At 40.5% G+C, this 12,020-nt stretch overlaps 1 protein-coding gene across 2 annotated transcripts in view; it reads left to right on the top strand.

The window, feature by feature from the left end:
- The first annotated feature begins 11,497 nt into the window (after nucleotides 1–11,497).
- SNX2 (sorting nexin 2) overlaps nucleotides 11,498–12,020 on the top strand; it is a 29,219-nt gene continuing 28,696 nt past the window's right edge. Inside the window, exon 1 of one of the 2 annotated variants that reach the window (XM_041484143.1) lies at nucleotides 11,498–11,631. In XM_041484143.1, coding sequence (XP_041340077.1) covers nucleotides 11,524–11,631 — 108 coding nt within the window. In that variant the 5' untranslated portion in view covers nucleotides 11,498–11,523. The remainder of the gene's footprint in view (nucleotides 11,632–12,020) is intronic. The other variant, XM_041484144.1, reaches the window with a different exon arrangement.

Genomic DNA, 12,020 nt, shown 5'->3' on the forward strand with positions numbered 1-12,020 from the left:
GAACAGTCAGTGCCTGGACCTGACAACGTGTATCAGATTGCAGAGCACAGCAAACATCTGTCTTCATAGGTTGCTGCTGACTGGACACCTGTGCAAAAGCACTGGTGCCAGAAGTGCACTTGCATTTCTTCCAATCCCCCCAGTCAACATCATTTCTACAGACAGTGTTGGCTCTGGACAAACCCTGATACAGCAGCAGCCTGCTGCAAGAGAAATATGTGCCAGAATTACTTTTTCAGCCCTTCCTTGATGAACAGGCACATAGAAGTCACCCTGGCACATGGACTGGATGGATGACAGTAAATGCTGGGGCACACACCACTATCAGAAAATGAAGTAATAGTACTTACCAAATATATACTCCCGTTAATGTGTTGTCAGGGACAGCAGTGATGGTGAGGACCACACAGACTGTCCTGAAGTCTCTTCCTGGATGACCAACCAACAGGAACCAACACTGTCTCCTGAGGGGGCAGACCATGTCCTGTGCCTGCATGGACTGTGCTTCATCCTCTTCTGCTCCATGTAACCAGCCCTGTTTTCTGGGCAGGAGACAGGACTTCTCTTGTCCCGAAAACACAGAGAAGGCACTGCTTGCTCTGCTTGTGGCTCCTGCTGCATTAAAAGCCCCAAGTGGAACTTTACCTTGATGGAGGCAGGCCCCTTCCCAGCAGGTACGTGCTGCCAGCATGGCAGTATGCACTTTTATGAATTCTCTGGAGTGTTTAGGTAAAAGTCAAAGAAACTAAAGTTCAATCCACACAGGTGTGCACATACAATCCTTTTGATGCCACTAGAAAACACTAGAAAACTACATTTTTAGATAAAAATAGCACGATGTCACTGCATGTCTATGCAAATCAGAGTTGTATACACTGCCTTTCTAAGTAGGCTACTGACATTTAGCCAAACATAGAATCAGAGCAACACTCACAACAAACAAAGTTATGGTCTTATCCCAACCACTAAAAAAGTTGTACTCCAAAAGCAGTATAGGGTAAATCTTCCAAATTTCAACAACCGGATCATTTATATTTTAAAACTTAAAAACTAATTAACCTTATAAACATTTAAATTGTTTTTGCTGGGGGTGACACTACACCACATGAATGTCCAAGCCTTTCTGAAAATTTCAACAACTGTCTAGATACAGATTTTAGTAGTGAGACATATATATTTAATTTTTAAAGATCTAACAGTGCTGCAACTGAAAAATCGTTCAATCATTAGGTATGACATAATAAATATTCTCTAAACATGAACCTTTATTCTTAACAATTGTTCCAAAACTATCATGTTTTCTTCATGTCTACCCACATATGCTATTCATTACTTATGTGTTACACAAGAACTATATGATATGTTTAGTCCTGTGTCTCCAAGTACAAGTGGGAGTTGTTTTCAGACCACCTGAGACAATATCAGTCAGGCTTTTTGGAGTGCAAACCCATCTGGATCCTGCCTGACCTGCCAAATATTTTTAACTGCGCCTCTCTGATGTCTGGTTCAGCCAGCATCAACCTCCCATAGGAGAGGGCAAAAAAACCCCAGACCACAAGTGCATCCTCTGATAACACAGAAAAAACTGGGCCAAACTTAAGCTGAGCCAGGTGACATATTTGCCCAGAGCAGGTACTGCTTCCAACCCATGCCTTGAACTGATGATTGCCACCAAGTGATTCCCAGCATGTGGATCTTACTTGTTTGATCATTCCCCTGATGGATTCCAAAAGTGATTACTCCCACTGGCACGGGAGGCAGGTCCACTGAGGCGAATGGCCAGAGGCAGCTCCCAGGTGAGCAGCTGGGGAAACAGCTTTGTGACACCACAGAGCTCAACATCTCTTGAAGAAAAAAGGCTTCAAAACAGCACATATTTTGTAGAAACTCAGTTGGTCTGTGAAGAGGAAGGTTCATATGCTTCTTGGAAGAAAGTATTCCAAATCTTCAAGGATTTCAAATGCATTAAAATAATTAGTTCCATGGACTGGTTGTGTTTGTTGTTTTGGAGAAATCAGCATGGCAGCTGTTTCAGATCTATATTCCTAGAATCAGGCAGGAAGTGGGAGGCGGCTCTTCCTTCTTCCGTTTTAATCTTAGAACTGCAAAAAAAGGAGGAACTGAGACATCAGTCCACTATCTTTATACTATTGTGCCAGTACACTAGCAATGACAGGAAGACAACTTAGTGATCTCCAGGACAAGCATTTTTTGTTTTAATTAAATATTTTGATTTTTCTCAAACATTTATATTTCTCTTTTGATTGATATATCTAGATAAACAATACACACAGTGATAGATATACATGAATAGACATACTTTGTACACCAAAAGAGTATATATATAGATATTTAGAGAGTGCACATATATAGTACTCAAATGAGAGAATATATAGAGAGAATATATACAGTCTCTGTACACCACAAATATAGACTATAGATTATGTATAAGTACTTTATCTATGTGCAGTGATATATATTTACCTCCACACCTTTTAGCTCTCTATGTATTGATTTATGTGGATTTTCCCAAGTGGATATCCATATTTTTGTAAAAGATTTAAGATCAAAGCTAAAAAAGCTAAAATGTAGCGTGTGTCAAAGTAGACATCTACTTCAGTTACCCAAGGAAAGGACCAAAGGTAAGGTGAGCCTTTCTATAAGTTTCCTGTATGGTCATTTAAAAGAGGTACAAGAGATAGGGGGAGTGATCTAGAGTAAATTGGGATTCCTCTTGGTAGGTGAGTATCTCCTAACTAAAAGGGGAATATAAAAATGAGGATACTTACATTAAAGGAAATTCAATATCATGCTTAAAAACAGGTAAGGAAAAGCTCTTTACTAACTGTCTTTATCTGAATGTGAAAATAAACCTAAGATAGAATGAGCTTCCTTATGTTGGTGCTGGGTTTTTTTAAGAGTTGAAGTTAAAACAATCCCACTATGTGCTACTCTGGAATAGTCATGCTGAATTTTATTAGTATCCCTTTCAGTTTACACAAAAATTATTTCTAAGCAGAGTCAGTGATTTCATTAATTATCTTACTGCCAAATCATATTTGTAGCCTCTGTTATTGAAATGAGATGCTTGATGCCCTGTTTTTTGATATATGCAACACTAAATTAATGGAGGCAAACAAAATATACTCTAGGATGCAACGCAATATAGATAAATAGATTATTAAAAAGCCACATACCCTGTCCATAGCTAAATTTGTAGTTTATGCAGGTCAAGCATTTTAAAAAATCCCTTCTGAGATATCAATTTAATTTCAAAGGTTTGTTACTTATGTTCCCATCTATTCATCAGTGGATTCCTTCTAACTTATTACTTCACTGAGCTCTTGAAGCTGTTTTCTTATGAAGAAATTTGAAAATGTGTTTATTAACTTATTTAGAAACTATGTTGATCGTTTTCTCAACACTCTTGAGAGATTAATCTTTTTTTTCTTAGTCTGTCTTTAGCATCTGTTATCACTTGAATTAAAAGCTTGAAGGAAATAGGTTTTTCAAATCCTAAATTTATGCCTCCAGAGGATAAAATTAGCCAGAGCAGAGTGAAATAAAATTTGTCAAAGGAGAATTATGTTGCAAAGCCAGATTTTTGCTTAAAGTGTCTGGAAATATCTTAAAGAAAAGTAAATACATATATTAGATACTGTATCAGCTCTAGTGGCAACAGTGCCAGATTCTTTTGCATTGCTGTTTTGCAATCTTTCCTATTTCTCAATGGGAAAGCCATAATCAACATTAAATTGATAAACTAATTGTTATAACAGCCAGAGACAGTGCTATTTGGTGGAAATCAATTATGTTAGAAGTTTTCCATTTTTCCTACTTATCTTTTGCCTGGTTTGGCTATAATGTAGACAGATGCCCCAAGTCAGTTTACAGCAAAATTGTAAATGATGCAAATTACAGCTGCATTTGGACTGTGAAACTTGAAATAGAGCAAATTCTGGTTCATGCATATCCACCGTGCAATTTTCAATGAAAAATTGCTTTCACATGCCTTTATCTTGTATATCCACAAAGTGGGGGGGAAAAAAATACTCTGTGGATTGGAGGCTATACTCTGAAAAAATGACTGGAGATATTTGAAACAAATCTTTCTTGTGCCTAGCTCTCATAATCCATGCAAATGCAAACATTTGCGAGATATTTGTAAGTTGGAGTGTGTTTTTTGTTTTCTTTTATTTCAGGGCTCTGGTTCTTTTAAAGCAGCAGACATGTACCAGTGTGTCTGGAGGGAGTGAAGAAATTTTTTCTCAGGCTAATTTTGGACTGAGTATTATTAATAGTATTTTGTCTCAAGTTAATTCTGCAGTCACTTTATAATTTTTATTATGATAAATACCATAATCAGCCAGAAAGCTACATTTAAGATTAAGGCTCATTAACTTGGAGAGTTTATAATTTAGATTATGTGCATATGTTTTGCAGAATGAGATTTTCTCACCTAATCACAGTTGATCTAAAGTCAAGCATCTACCTAAGTATAATCTTCCTCTCTTGGCAATGGAAATAGGCACTCATCATTAAATTGCTCCTAGTGTAAGTGTTAGATGGATAGGATGCCCGAGAAATCATCTATTTATTTTTATTATCTTCTGCCACAGCCCAAACTAAGTGGAATAGCTTTCATTAGATTGCTGCCTTTTAGCCAGCTGAAGTTATTCAACGTGATATGAAAAACCAAAGGGAGAACTGAAGTGCAGGATTTCGGAAGGAAATGTCGGATACGCACGTTCTTAAAATTCCAACCATGGTTTCAGAGAGCAGATTTCCATTCTCTTACTTTCTGCTTTAAAGTCTAGGTGAATTGCCTCTAATAAACCACACTCAGCAAGCTGAAAGGGACAAACTATTTAAAAGCACTAAACACCTATATAAGACCAGATGCAACCACTCCCTCATTTTGTACATGGGTAGGTAATTGCAGCAAGGGAACAGCTGGAAGCCAAAAAGCTGACCTTCCACAATGTCTTTGGAGACTCTCTTGGCAAATCCCCAGCAATGACTTCAAAGTCCTGAGAACATACAAAATATATTGTGTCCAGTGCCTGGAATATAAATAAAAAATATTGTTCCTTATATATCCCAAAGACATAGTTGCAATGTCACCTTTGCCTTCCACACACATTTAATTAATTAATTAATTAATTAACCAGCATTATAGTTTAACATTTTTAGAATGCAGATCTTTTATAAAAATACTGTGATCAGTAAAACTTGCATATATTCTGATGGTAACATCTGAAAACTCTCAGTCACCTTGTAATGGATCAAGGCCCCCATTACTGCGATCCCATACCAGAGGAGTAGGCTGGTGTACATCTTTATACCAGCCTCTACTTTGTGCCAAGCAAGCAGGGAAATAAGCTTCCTTCCCACAGGCTGCAGACTTGATGGAACAATACAGTTCTCCCAAGGTTTACAGTGGTGAGCTGGAGTGGTTAATATACTGGGTTTGCCTGCATATCACTTTAATTTTCTTCCATGCTGCCACCTTCTCTACCCTTAGACTTCTTCCATGATTGTCCAATGAAGAAAAAATATGTAAAACACTTCCATTTCATTCACATTCTGCCTTACTCCCTCCTCAAATCTCCTAAACTAAGATCAGCTCAGGAATCATAACACTTTGAAAGAGAAAGACAATATAGACTTTCTTCATCTATCAAGTGATAATACAAAATCATTTTAAAGTCTCCTCTTAATAAGTCCTACACTAGATGGAGATAGTACTGCTGGCTGATAGAGATACAACAAGATGTAGATCTAATTTCAGGAATTTTTTTACAAAGTGCATGCTTTCAGCAGGTGATTTAAAAAAAAATTCTTCTACAAATAGACACTTGGAAATGAATTGTTGGTTTGTTTATTTTTGGTGGGTTTTGTTTGATTTGGTTTTTCCCCTTGAAACTGTTTTCATTATGGTTCTGACCTCAAAGTTCTCACTAGATTAAATTTTCCCTGGACAAATTAGATTGAGTTTGAATAGCCGTGTTACATTCATCACTGGTGAAGTGGTGACGGCTAAGGGTTTGGAGGCACTGAGCATTTCCTAGTGCAGTACCAGAAACTAGCTGCAAAAAAGAGGATCACCTCTCACCCTGTCTCTCATTTGAGGAAAAGAAAATGTTCCACAGTTTAAGAAACATGGAATCTATTACAGAAAAATTCCAAAGATCAAGAAAAATTGCTTAGATCAAGGCCTGTCTTACATGAAACCTCTTCTCTTTCTGGAGGAATTTTCCAGTGGTAACTTTTGATGTGCCACCATCATGTGGTGGGACAGCACCAACTGATACTGTGCACTGACTTGTCTCTGACACTATATGGAAGGTCCAACCTCCTTTCCTCACTGTTCCCTTTTTCTTGTGTCATCCAGTTTTGGATGAAAGAATTAAGACAACTCACAACACAAATATGAACAGATAGCAATAAAAAAAAGGTGTCGAAGAATAGCCACTGGAATTAATTGATACAAATATCATTTAGACAACAGCTAAGATTGCATATGAATCTTTGAAGAGATTGATGGCTTCTAATGTTCTTATATCTAACTGAAAGTCCTAGCAAGTCTGAAAATGGTAAAAAAAATATACGTTGACTTCAGTGATTTGACATAAAAAACCTTGTAACAATCTATCCCTGATAAAATGAGTTAAAACTGATTAATAAAATGCTGCAAATGATCATGCCCTACATGAGACAAGCTGCACATTTTACAAGATTTTGCTACATTCTCTGAAAGCAGGTCAAGACAGTTATAGAAATGTATGAAATTGACTTATTCATGTACCACAGGTTTGAAATTACATGGCACAAAAATTTAACTGGGCTGTAACTGAAAAAACTAGGTAAGGGAGATGAGATTAACAGCTGGTCAGAGCATGGTGCTAATAACCCTAAGCTGTGGGTTCAATACCCACACAGGACATTTACACAGGAGTTGCACTTGATGATCCTTGTGTGTCTCTTTCAATGCAGAATATGCCAGAATCACTTGGCATTTAGGAACCCTTAGTTCCCTTTAATGTGATTAAGACTATGCTCTCTGTGGACAAAAGCAGATCACTGAAGAAGTGTTAACTTCAGGCAAGTGCATATGATGCTTCTTCCAAGCATTGTCCCACCTCCATCCATTCTGGGTCTTATACATGTTTTCTACTTTGGCAAGAGATGTCTCGGGTCTGAGACATCAGGTAAATATCAACAGGCGCTAACAACATGCTGGTATTTGTCTCCAGCATGACTCCTGTATCAGAACACAACCCATGAAATGTGACAGACAGTTGTCAAGCAGCAAGAGTCTGAAGCCCAAAGCAAATCAGGATCTCAGAGGCTGCTGTGTATTCTATCAAGTTGCAATGACCTGGATTATCTAAGATTAGCAGTGCAAAATAAAATCAAAACTCTCTCTTGTAAATCATAAACAGTGGAGGAAAATCTAAATAGCAGGTCAGCATATATCACATTAACCAGTGCTTAGTTCTCACCTGCTTTTAGTGCTTATGAATCTTAAAAAAAACCCTACTTGTACACAATCTCACTATTGTAACAGGGTAAGCATACCCAGCTAATGCCAGTAGAGCTCTATATTTAAGTGTACTGGAACATTAGACGAACTAGGGAGTAGACATTCTCAGTCCATTATTTGTTAAGAGCAGGACCTGCCACTACTCCAAAGGCAAATGAAATATCTAACTGATAGAAGAACTGGTTTCTTTCACATACATTAAAAGTATTTTTCTGTAATATATGAGAACACTGACCACTCACTGGCAAAAAAAAAGTGACAGAAAAAGGGTTTTTTAAATAAGATGTGCAATTAAATACTCAGATGGAAAGATGGAACAAAAGAACAGTCATCGTGATCTGAAGTGCAAAGTTTATTTGTCTGAAAGGATAAGTGGGCAAAGAAACCAAATAGACAGATTTGGTAAATATTTGTGCTTTGTAATTTTTCTTAGGAAGGCTGACTCACTGAAAGTCTTTACTGCTGTGTGCAAGTGCAATCACTACACAAAAGCACAATATTCCTTTTTACATATTTTATATAAGGGGAAAATAAAATATCAAAAATGTATTTCCTCTAATTCTAAGCATTCTGGTCGTTGTTTTTCCTCCACTGTATTTAGCCATTTTCTTGAAAAATCTCTTAGTGAGGAAACATTCCTTTGGTATTTCTTGAACATTTATCTTTTATGACTGTTTCCTAAGAAAGCTAATGAAACAACAGATGTTAAGCTATTATAGAGTAGGTACAAAACCGGTGTAGAAAACAAAGTCAAGAGCTATTTTTCAGTGATTACAATTTTTATGGAAGGATGAACAGAATGAAAGATGAATGAAGTGATCTATCATAGGCCTGATACAATTTAATATTCTCACCAGAAACAGAAAGCAGAGAATGCATACTGTATTTATGAGTGACACCAAACAGCTGTAGCTTAGTTAAAGAATTCAAAATTATCAAAACAAACTGGAGTAATGTTGGTAAAAATGCAAAATTAAACAGGGAGAGATTTTATCCAGTCTGAATAACCACTTCCTACATATAAAATGCGGCCAATATCTGTCCTGAATATGGTCACAAACTGAACAAGGCCAGTATCTGCTGCAAAATCATACTTCAAATTGTTTGAAGAGGTTTGACTGGTAGGATAGTGATGGAATTTCTTTTCTGATCCTAGACAGCAAAGCATTAAGGCAGTTTGTCTGTGGGGTCTTCATCACTGGAGTTGTTGAAGAAAAGATTACAAACATTTTCCAGCGAACAGACTAAGTGATCTCCTGTGGCTGCCTCCAGATCCAAACCACACAGGCTGTCCTTGAACTTGCATAATTCCCTATCACTCTCTCTTCTAAAACAACTATTTCTAAATCATGAGTCATGCTTTTCTTTCAGTTTCATTGATATTTCAGTTACTAAAATAACACAATATTACAGCGGCTATTGCACTAGTACAATCCAAAAATAGAGTCAGTGAAGTAAGACTCTGAAAATCTGACGTATTTGATTCTAAACCTTGATTCACATTGCTTTAGAGCATATCCATCTTTATTTTGCACCTAACTTAATAGTTTTTGATAGATGGGCAGAAGGTATTAAACGGTAGAGTGCCCAAACCCAGATAACCTCTTGTAACTATTTCAAGGCTTCAGCACATCTGTGAGCTGAACCAGGGGAATGACATGGAGCCGTAATACTGGTATACTGTTCATTTTAAAAGCCATTTAAAATCAAGAGGATTATACTCCTGAGTGAAACCTGATTCTGCAGAGAAAAAAATGAAGCTTTTTATTGTGTAAGAGCTCCCAAGAGTGTTTATGCAGAGTACATTTTTGAACTCTGTATGTCCTCTTAAGTGCTGGACTACAGAGGCTTGCAGAGCCCACAGATGCTGGGGGCAGAAGCAGGAGTGGCGCAGTGACAGTTTCATGCAGCAGGTGTACTGATTTGGAGGAACTGTTGGCTGGTGGGCCAAAACCAGAAATTACCTTTTTTGGAGGGTTCTCAATGGCTCCCAAGGCTAATCAAGAAGGTTTGGGATCTGACAAGGGTTAATAAAGGGAAGGAAATGACACAATAGAGAAGGAAAGAAATAAAAGCCTATTCTTAGAAATGGGTGGGGGTGAGGACAATACTGTGATACTGGGGCTTCCTGCCTAGGTGACAAAACTGTTGAAATGTTAGGTATTCTAGCAAAAAAACCAAACCAAACCAAACCAAGCCAAGCCAAACCAAACCAAACCAGAACAAACCAAACCAAACCAAAACAAAAAAACCAACCAAATCCTAGTGATCTCAGTTAGGGCATCAAGGTCAGTAAAGCGTTTAGGTTTAAATTTTTCCATCTCTGCTCAGTTCCTGTGTAATGGGCATCATACCCTGAAGATAAAGTTCATCAGTGCCTATGAAACAGGCAGTGACAGACCTCAGAGAAATGGATGTGAGAAGACAAATCCTTTTGTCTTCAGTGTAGACTTGAGACTGCATATAATAAAATGAATACGGAGCTGTTAGGAAACAAGGAAAAACTGTGACTGTAGTAAATGCTCCTTGGGAAGAAGGCTCCTGTAAAATCTTATCACATAACCAGGTAATTAAAGCAGACACATGGCATATACACAAGCTCCACATGTAAACTTAGCTTTGGTATTTCTACTTCTACTGTTCAGCAGCTTTGCAGCTTTATTCATATCCATCTCATACAGCATTACAGAGGTGGATTTATTGGCTGCAGAAGAAGGAGTGGCTGTAGTTTCCATTAGGATCCATAAGTACCTTCCTCTTGGATTTTCACTTAGTAGCATGAGGTAGAGCTGGCAGCTCTTATGTATTTGTCAAATGACATACATATTAATGCCCACATTGACAAGGATGAGGCTTGAGTTTAAACTACGGTTTTGCTTTTTCCAGTAACATATCACAATCTCATATGTGATTGGCTTTTTGCAGTCCCTCTAAATTTTCCTGAAGCATTAATTGTTTTCCAATTTATTCCCTTGAATGCTTTTCTCTAATTTTGGTTCTTTTTCCATACAGATTTACTAATCCAGTTTTTCAACCTGGAATATCAATTAGTTAAAAATCCAGGTCTATAGTTATCTTTGGGTAATTTCTTGACCCCTCTGACATAAAAAACCCCTATAATAGGTTTCTGTGGCCACAGTTATCTTTAGCCTGACTATAATTACAATGCCACCTTGAATCAAAGAAGCTGAACTTCTCACATACCTTAATGAATGACCAAAACCAACCAAGTAACTTAGGGAATTCTGCCTTTTTACCTCTTCTTGGGAGGGGTAAGGTGCTAAGGATGGGGAAGGGGCCGTGGATGTAGCAGGGGCTGTGGCAGGGGTTTGAGAAGGGGCTGTGGATGCGGCGGGGGCTGTGGATGTGGAAGGGTTTTGAGGAGAGGCTGTGGATGTGGCAGGGGCTGTGCATGCAGCAGAGGCTGCGGCTGCGGCAGTGGCTGTGGCTGTGGATATGGCAGTGGCTGCGGATGCAGCAGGGGCTGGGGCTGTGGCTGTGGATATGGCAGTGGCTGTGGCTGTTGACACGGCAGTGGCGGGGGCTGTGCCTGCAGCAGGGGCTGTGCCTCTGGATACGGCAGTGGCTATGGATACGGCAGTGGCTGTGCCTGCAGCACGGGCTGTGGCAGTGGCAGTGGCTGTGCCTGCAGCACGGGCTGTGGATACGGCAGGGGCTGTAGCTGTGCCTGCAGCACGGGCTGTGGATATGGCAAGGGCTGAGGCTGTGCCTGCAGAAGGGGCTGAGGCTGGGGCACTGGCTGTGGCTGCAGCAGGGGCTGTGGCTGTTGACACGGCAGTGGCACTGGCTGTGCCTGCAGCACGAGCTATGGACAGGGCGGGAGCGGTAGCTCTGCCTGCAGCAGGCCCTGTGGGCGCTGTCGCGGCCCCGCCCCGGCCCGGCCCGGCCGCCGCGGTCACGTGCCGGCGAGGCGGTGGAGTGGTCACGTGAGCGCGGGGACCGGGCCGGAGGGGAAGATGGCGGCGGAGCGGGAGCCGCCGCCGCTGGGAGAGACGCGGCCCGCCGACCTCGAGGAGCTGGAGGACGGCGAGGACCTCTTCACTAGCACCGTGTCCACCCTGGAGGTGAGAAGAGCTCGCTCTCCGCTGCAGGCCCTGCACCCCGTGGCCGACCCGGCGCCCGCTGGGCCCACCCCTCCCGTACCCTCCCCTCCCCGTCGGGCCGCCGGTACTTCGCTCCTGCCCAGGCCCCCCTCACTCCTGCCAGGGCCCCCGCCCCGCCGCTGCCCCTGCCGACCTGGGCTCCACCCGGTCGCGGTCCCACCGCCCTCCTCTGCTTCGGCTCCTCGGTGCTTCCCTCACGGAGAGCAGGGGCCTTCTGCTGCCAAGAAAAGCTCAAAACTCTTTTATCCAAGTACCGCTGTTTTCCCTTCTTTTATCCTCTTCCTGTGCTGCCTGGGAAATATTCTCATCTTACCTCTTTCCAGTTTCACTGGGGTATGTGTGTGTGGATG

This window comes from Pyrgilauda ruficollis, unplaced genomic scaffold, assembly GCF_017590135.1.
Source record: "Pyrgilauda ruficollis isolate IOZ18807 unplaced genomic scaffold, ASM1759013v1 scaffold64, whole genome shotgun sequence".
Classification (NCBI taxonomy): Eukaryota; Metazoa; Chordata; class Aves; order Passeriformes; family Passeridae; genus Pyrgilauda; species Pyrgilauda ruficollis.